At 39.8% G+C, this 8,967-nt stretch overlaps 1 protein-coding gene across 1 annotated transcript; it reads right to left on the bottom strand.

Moving 5' to 3' along the window:
- Positions 1–1,479: 1,479 nt before the first annotated feature.
- LOC145877286 (NLR family CARD domain-containing protein 3-like) lies at positions 1,480–3,287 on the bottom strand. The gene is made up of 2 exons (XM_082972597.1): positions 1,954–3,287; positions 1,480–1,669 (listed from the first exon to the last, which is right to left on the bottom strand). Exons 1-2 carry the CDS (start codon positions 3,285–3,287, stop codon positions 1,480–1,482), a joined length of 1,524 nt encoding a protein of 507 aa, XP_082828723.1.
- Positions 3,288–8,967: the final 5,680 nt, after the last annotated feature.

Below are 8,967 nucleotides of genomic sequence, written 5' to 3'. Positions count from 1 at the left end.
GGGTTTAGCGACGAGGATGAAGCGAGGGCCAGACAATGAGAGCGTACAGGTCGCAGTGGTGGGTAGTACAGTGGGGGGAAAAAGTATTTCATCCTCTGCTGATTTTGTACGTTTGCCCACTTACAAAGAAATTATCAGGGTTTTGCCACCAAGTACTAAGTCATGTTTTGCAGAGGGATCAAATACTTATTTCCCTCATTAAAATGCAAATCAATTTCTAACATTTCTGACATGAGTTTTTCTGGATGTTTTTGTTGTTATTCTGTCTCTCACTGTTCAAATAAACCGTTAAAATTATAGACTGATCCTTTCTTTGTCAGTGGGCAAACGTACAAAATCAGCAGGGGATCAAATACTTTTTCCCCCACTGTATATGGGGCTTTGGTGACAAAACGGATGGCACTGTGATAGACTGCATCCAATTTATTGAGTAGGGTATTGGAGGCTATTTTGTAAATGACATCGCCGAAGTCGAGGATCTGTAGGATGGTCAGTTTTATAAGGGTATGTTTGGCAGCATGAGTGAAGGATGCTATGTTGCGAAATAGGAAGCCAATTCTAGATTTAACTTTGGATTGGAGATGCTTATAGTGAGTCTGGAAGGAGAGTTTACAGTCTAACCAGACACCCAGGTATTTGTAGTTGTCCACATATTCTAAGTCAGAACCGTCCAGAGTAGTGATGCTGGACAGGCGGGCAGGTGCAGGCAGCGATCGGTTGAAGAGCATTTAGTTTTACTTGTATTTAAGAGCAGTTGGAGGCCACGGAAGGAGAGTTGTATGGCATTGAAGCTCGTCTGGAGGTTAGTTAACACAGTGTCCAAAGAAGGGCCAGAAGTATACAGAATAACACCAATAACAGAGGGGGTCTGATCTTTGTGCCTCTGTAAATTTCTCATTCATCATCATTAATGATTCATTCATGATTATTCATAATCATGGTAGCATCCACATGAATGTATTAGTGTTCAGAAACATATTCTATTCTTACTGACAATACAAGTGAAGTGACTCCAAAATGACAGGACATTATTCACCGTTCAGTTTATATTAGGAAAAACATCATCCAAAACACAACCAAGACAAACTGCAAATGCATTCAACAAGTTAGTAGAATCACAAGTTTGATGTAATCACTGCAGGCATGGAACATGGGACTAAATACTAAACTTATGACAACTTTAATACAATATAAGTAAATTTGTCCGAATATGTACAACTTTTTCAAATGGGAGAACTAAATACATAAAGTGCTTTCCTTTCTTAACAGTAACACAGCTATGTATGAAAATACCCTCAAATAAAAGGTGACATTCTGTACTGTCACCTAATAAGAAACATTCTACCTCATATCCAAAATGCTGGAGCATAGCACCACATTTAAAACTGCAAGCTTCACTGTCCAAACACATATGGTGTGGACTATGTGTGTCTGGTAAACACATGTGGATCTGGTGAACAGTTATCACTTGTTGACCAACTACAGGAATACTGACCTCAGAGTCTCCAGTTTACAGTGTGGATCCTCCAGTACAGCAGAGAGCAGCTCCACTCCTGAATCCTTCAGGTCATTGTTACTCAGGTCCAGCTCTCTCAGATGTGAGGGGTTTGACTTCAGAGCTGAGACCAGAGAAGAACAGCCTTTCTCTGTGACTCCACAGCCTGACAGCCTGCAACGAGATCATCATGACTTCACAAACACACTGTTAATTTAACACCAGTAGTGTAGAAGGACAATGGTAGATGCATTTGCTTCATATTCCCAAACAACATATAGATTCATCTCCCATCTCCTTGAATTGTATGGTCATATTGTTATACTATTGTCAAAATCAATGCATTTTTTCTATATGTTTTTCAATATAATATTATATACATATTATAATACACATTTTTCCTAAACTGAATATTTCTACCTGATGATTAGTTCTTAAATGTCATTTTATTTACTCACAGAGCAGCTCTGGAGGCTTTGACCACTGGCAGCAGCCTCAGAAGACCTTCCTCTGATCTGGAGTATTTCTTCAGGTCAAACACATCCAGCTCCTTTTCTGAAGTCAGCAACACAAAGACCAGAGCTGACCACTGTGCAGGTGACAGGTTGGGTTTTGAGAGACTTCCTGAGCTCAGGTAGCTTTGGATCTCCTCCACTAGAGAATGGTCATTCAGTTCATTCAGACAGTGGAACAGATTGATGCTCCTCTCTGGAGAGGGATTCTCCCTGATCTTCTCCTTGATGTACTTTACTGTCTCTTCATGGCTCTGTGAGCTGCTTCTTGTCTTTGTCAGTAGACCTCGTAAGTGCTTCTGATTGGACTTCAGTGAGAGGCCCAGAAGGAAGCGGAGGAAAAGGTCCAGGTTTCCCGTCTCACTGTGTAAGGCTTTATCCACAGCACTCTTGTAGACAGTAACTTCAGGCTTGTCTCTGAACAGCGCAGAAAGGTTCCTGGACGTTGATTGCGGTTCGGCCATTAGATTCTCATTGTTGTTGATGAATGAGAGGAACACATATACAGCAGCCAGAAACTCCTGAATGCTCAGATGAACAAAGCAGTACACCTTGTCCTGGTACAGCCCACATTCCTCTTTAAAGATCTGTGTGCACAATCCTGAGTACACTGAGGCTTCATTGACATCAATGCCAGCCTCTTTCAGGTCTTCTTCATAGAAAATCAGATTGCCCTTCACAAGCTGTTGAAAAGCCAGTTTTCCCAGTGACAGAATGCTCTCTTCATTCAAGTGTGGACCTGTCTCTTCTTTCCCAAGATACTTTTCATTGTTCTGTTTGGTATGAAACACCACAAGGTGTGTGTACATCTCAGTCAGAGTCTTGGGCATCTCTTCTCTCTTATGTTTCAGCATGTGTTCGAGGACTGTTGCAGAAATCCAACAGAAGACTGGAATGTGGCACATGATGTGGAGGCTCCTTGATGTCTTTATGTGTGAGATGATTCTGTTGGCCAGGTCCTCATCACTGAATCTCTTCCTGAAGTACTCCTCCTTCTGTGGGTCATTGAACCCTCGTACCTCTGTCACCTGGTCAACACACCCTGAAGGGATCTTATTGGCTGCTGCAGGTCGGGTAGTTATCCAGAGGAGAGCAGAGGGAAGCAGATTTCCCTCGATGAGATTTGTCAGCAGAACATCCACTGAGGTTGACTCTGTGACGTCACAACAGATCTTGTTCTTCTGGAAGTCTAGGGGCAGTCGGCACTCATCCAGACCATCAAAGATGAACAGAACTTTGTATTTGTCGTAGTTGGAGATTCTTGATTGTTTGGTTTCCATTGAGAAGTGATTGACAAGTTCAATCAAAGTGTGTTTGTCCCCTTTCATCAAATTCAGCTCCCGAAAAGGGAATGAAAACACAAATTGAACATCCTGATTGGCTTTTCCTTCAGCCCAGTCCAGAATGAACTTCTGCACGGACACTGTTTTTCCAATGCCAGCGACTCCCTTTGTCAGCACAGTTCTAATACGTTTGTCTTGTCCAGTTAAGAGTTTGAAGATGTCGTTACATTTGATTGCAGTCTCTGGTCTTGCTTGTTTCCTGGTTGTTGTCTCAATCTGTCTCAGCTCATGTTCATTATTGACCTCTCCTGTTCCACCCTCTGTGATGTAGAGCTCTGTGTAGATCTTATTGAGAAGTGTTGGGTTTCCTTGTTTAGCGATCCCCTCAAATACACATTGAAACTTCTTCTTTAGATTAGATTTGAGTTCACGTTGGCAAATCACAGCAAGCTCATCTGAATCTAGAAATAACACAGAGGATATTAATATTACGTCTGTTTTAATGCCTACAGTATTGTAGGACTGTTATAAAGTTTTTAATTATACTAATTTCTTCACATATATAACTGTCTATATAAATGTGTAAATGTTTTCATAATGCATTACAGACTGGTGTGACTGATTATATTATTATTGGTATTATTGATGGTATTATTAATGTTGTCTCTCTCTGTCTCTAAATTAATCAACACAACACATCCCTTCTGCTACTTGATGAGGTCACTAGGTGTTGTGTTAAGGCTGCTGCAATATCATTGAGTTATATAGCTACTTTAGCTGTACTTTAGCCACAGCTTTTAAATGTTATAAAACAGCATTCAACATGAGGCAGACAGGTCTTACATTTCTCCAGTGTGTCAGCAAGCTCCTTCTGGTTCATTTTCCTCAGGACGTGCAGTGTGATCTTCAGAGCCCCCTCTCTGGCACTGCTCTCCTGCTTCTCATCTTCAGCATCCACCACTTCCTCATCCTGCTTCTGACTCTCAAAGCCTTCTGGGAGTTCTGGACTAAGAATCCTCTTGAACATCTTCAGCTCGTTCTTCACAAATGTCATCATTTTCTCTTCAAGCAACTAAAATAAATCAAGTAAATAAGTTAAGCAAGAGAATAAATGCTTTCTCTATAACACAATAATGAATAATTGACAGATCAACTTTACTTGAGGAAAACAAAAACAAATGTTCATAACAGGACCACATACACTGAATATGGAGTCCAGGTCTGTTTGATGACTCTGGGAAGACTGACCACTGAGAATCTCTGACTCTGATCTCTCCTGTTGGTTTCTGTGGACAAAACATGAGATTACATCTAATCAACCAGGGAGTACACACACACACACACACACACACACACACACACACACACACACACACACACACACACACACACACACACACACACACACACACACACACACACACACACACACACACACACACACACACACACTGTTTTAGGACTATGAAAATGGACTAAAGGATTAGCCTATGGATTATGAAAACAACCAAAAGAAATGTGAAAATGGGAGAGGAGAAATGACTAGAGACAGTGTTGTTTAACTCACTGACCATGACCCATGAGTTCTTCTTACCTTTGTTCAGTAGAAAAGTCTCCCTCTCTAAACACTATAGGAGGATCCATAGACTGGTCACTCTTCATGGACACACAGCTGGGAACAGGGGAGGCTGGTCTCTCCTGCTTGATTGGTCTTCAACACAACAGAGACAAACTTTACATCTCTCATCTACTCTGATCTCAGATGGGAAACATAAGAAGAGTTTCATTACAAAACGCTAGATATCACTTTCAGAAACGTTCATAAGTTAACTTTTATTGTTTAAAGAAATTATAAATGAGATAGGTGTTTTTTAACCTGTTAGGGCTAGGGGGCAGTATTTACACGGCCGGATAAAAAAACGTAACCGATTTAATCTGGTTACTACTCCTGTCCAGTAACTAGAATATGCATATAATTATTGGCTTTGGATAGAAAACACGCTAAAGTTTCTAAAACTGTTTGAATGGTGTCTGTGAGTATAACAGAACTCCTATGGCAGGCAAAAACCTGAGAAGGTTTCATGCAGGAAGTGGCCTGTCTGACAAGGTGTTGTTGTTCTTGCCTCGTTTATTGAAGAGTCAGGATCTTAGCTGTAACGTGACACTTCCTACGGCTCCCATAGGCTCTCAGAGCCTGGGAAAAAGCTGAACGATATCGAGGCAGCCCCAGGCTGAAACACATTATCGCCTTTGCCAAGTGGCCGATCAGAGGACAATGGAATTAGGCGCGTGCCCGAGTCGAACCCATGCTGTATTGTCTTTCGTCTGTTTACCTAATTGCAGATTCCCGGTCGGAATATTATCGCTTTTTTACGAGAAAAATGGCATAAAAATTGATTTTAAACAGCGGTTGACATGCTTCGAAGTACGGTAATGAAATATTTAGAAATCTTTTGTCACGAAATGCGCCGTGCGCATGACCCTTATTTACCATTCGGATAGTGTCTTGAACGCACGAACAAAACGCTGCTGTTGGAACATAACTATGGATTATTTGGGACCAAACCAACATTTATTATTGAAGTAGAAGTCCTGGGAGTGCATTCTGACGAAGAACAGGAAAGGTAATCAAACTTTTCTAACAGTAATTCGGAGTTTGGTGAAGGCTAAATTTGTTGGGTGTCTAAATAGCTAGCCCTGTGATGCCGGGCTATCTACTTAGAATATTGCAAAATGTGCTTTCACCGAAAAGCTATTTTAAAATCGGACATATCGATTGCATAGAGGAGTTCTGTATCTATAATTCTTAAAATAATTGTTATGCTTTTTGTGAACGTTTATCGTGAGTAATTTAGTAAATTGTTAGTAAATTCGCCGGAAGTTTGCGGGGGGTATGCTAGTTCTGAACGTCACATGCTAATGTACAAAGCTGGTTTTTGATATAAATATGCATGTATTGTATAACATAATGTTCTAGGTGTGTCATCTGATGAAGATCATCAAAGGTTAGTGCTGCATTTAGCTGTCTTCTGGGTTTTTGTGACATTATATGCTAGCTTGAAAAATGGGTGTCTGATTATTTCTGGCTGGGTACTCTGCTGACATAATCTAATGTTTTGCTTTCGTTGTAAAGCCTTTTTGAAATCGAACAGTGTGGTTAGATTAACGAGAGTCTTGTCTTTAAAATGCTGTAAAATAGTCATATGTTTTAGAAATTGAAGTAATAGCATTTCTAAGGTATTTGAATATCGCGCCACAGGATTCAACTGGCTGTTACGTAGGTGGGGCGATTTGGTGCCACCTGCCATAACTCCCTAATCATGGCATGCAATTTTTCAATGACCGACATGTATATGTTTATAATGTATCATTTGATGTTTCATTTAAGAGAGTCAAATGTTTTTTTTTTTCAAAATGCTTTACGTATATCTGTCTCACTCTCAGAGAAATCAGTAGTACTGCTAGGTTTAACACAGTAATAATATATATCTGCCTCACTCTCCGAGAAATCAGTAGTACTGCTAGGTTTAATACAGTAATAATATATATCTGCCTCTCAGAGAAATCAGTAGTACTGCTAGGTTTAATACAGTAATAATATATATCTGTCTCACTCTCAGAGAAATCAGTAGTACTGCTAGGTTTAACACAGTAATAATATATATCTGCCTCACTCTCCGAGAAATCAGTAGTACTGCTAGGTTTAATACAGTAATAATATATATCTGCCTCTCAGAGAAATCAGTAGTACTGCTAGGTTTAACACAGTAATAATATGTATCTGCCTCACTCTCAGAGAAATCAGTAGTACTGCTAGGTTTTATACATTAATAATATATATATGCCTCACTCTCAGAGAAATCAGTAGTACTGCTAGGTTTAACACAGTAATAATATATATCTGCCTCACTCTCAGAGAAATCAGTATTACTGCTAGGTTTAACACAGTAATAATATATATCTGCCTCTCAGAGAAATCGGTAGTACTGCTAGGTTTAATATAGTAATGATATATATCTGCCTCTCAGAGAAATCAGTAGTACTGCTAGGTTTAACACAGTAATAATATATATCTGCCTCACTCTCAGAGAAATCAGTAGTACTGCTAGGTTTAACACAGTAATAATATATATCTGCCTCACTCTCAGAGAAATCAGTAGTACTGCTAGGTTTAACACAGTAATAATATATATCTGCCTCACTCTCAGAGAAATCAGTAGTACTGCTAGGTTTAACACAGTAATAATATATATCTGCCTCACTCTCAGAGAAATCAGTAGTACTGCTAGGTTTAACACAGTAATAATATATATCTGCCTCACTCTCAGAGAAATCAGTAGTACTGCTAGGTTTTATACAGTAATAATATATATCTGCCCGAACTTGGCAGGTGTCTGTATAGCTTGCTTTGATGGCTAGCTATGTACTCAGAATATTGAAAAATGTACTTTCTCCGAAAAGCTATTTTAAAATCTGACACAGCGTTTGCATAAAGGAGTACTGTATCTATAATTCTTAAAATAATTGTTACGTATTTTGTCAACGTTTATAATGAGTATTTCTGTAATATGTGTGCTCATTGTGCTCATTCACAGGAAGTTTTGGAGGATAAACATTTTCGGAACAATTTCTGAACATCACGCGCCAATGTAAAATTCTGTTTTTGGATATAAATATGAACTTTATCGAACAAAACATACATGTATTGTGAAACATGATGTCCTAGGAGTGTCATCTGATGAAGATCGTCAAAGGTTAGTGCTTCATTAAGCTGTGTTTTGGGTTTTTGTGACATACAGTGGGACAAAAAAGTATTTAGTCAGCCACCAATTGTGCAAGTTCTCCCACTTAAAAAGATGAGAGAGGCCTGTAAGTTTCATCATAGGTACACTTCAACTATGACAGACAAAATGAGAAAAACAATTCCAGAAAATCACATTGTAGGATTTTTAATGAATTTATTTGCAAATTATGGGGGATAATAAGTATTTGGTCAATAACAAAAGTTTATCTCAATACTTTGCTATACACCCTTTGTTGGCAATGACACAGGTCAAATGTTTTCTGTAAGTCTTCACAAGGTTTTCACACACTGTTGCTGGTATTTTGGCCCATTCCTCCATGCAGATCTCCTCTAGAGCAGTGATGTTTTGGGGCTGTCGCTGGGCAACACGGACTTTCAAATCCCTCCAAAGATTTTCTATGGGGTTGAGATCTGAAGACTGGCTAGGCCACTCCAGGACCTTGAAATGCTTCTTACGAAGCCACTCCTTCGTTGCCCGGGCGGTGTGTTTGGGATCATTGTCATGCTGAAAGACCCAGCCACGTTTCATCTTCAATGCCCTTGCTGATAGAAGGAGGTTTTCACTCAAAATCTCACGATACATGGCCCCATTCATTCTTTCCTTTACACGGATCAGTCGTCCTGGTCCCTTTGCAGAAAAACAGCCCCAAAGCATGATGTTTCCACCCCCATGCTTCACAGTAGGTATGGTGTTCTTTGGATGCAACTCAGCATTCTTTGTCCTCCAAACACGACAAGTTGAGTTTTTACCAAAAAGTTATATTTTGGTTTCATCTGACCATATGACATTCTCCCAATCCTCTTCTGGATCATCCAAATGCTCTCTAGCAAACTTCAGACGGGCCTGGACATGTACTGGCTTAAGCAGGGGGA

Source organism: Salmo salar, unplaced genomic scaffold, assembly GCF_965601325.2.
Source record: "Salmo salar unplaced genomic scaffold, fSalSal1 ptg000836l, whole genome shotgun sequence".
Taxonomy (NCBI): domain Eukaryota; kingdom Metazoa; phylum Chordata; class Actinopteri; order Salmoniformes; family Salmonidae; genus Salmo; species Salmo salar.
The sequence above is the reverse complement of the archived record's forward strand: the minus strand, read 5'-3'. Positions and strand labels throughout refer to the sequence as shown.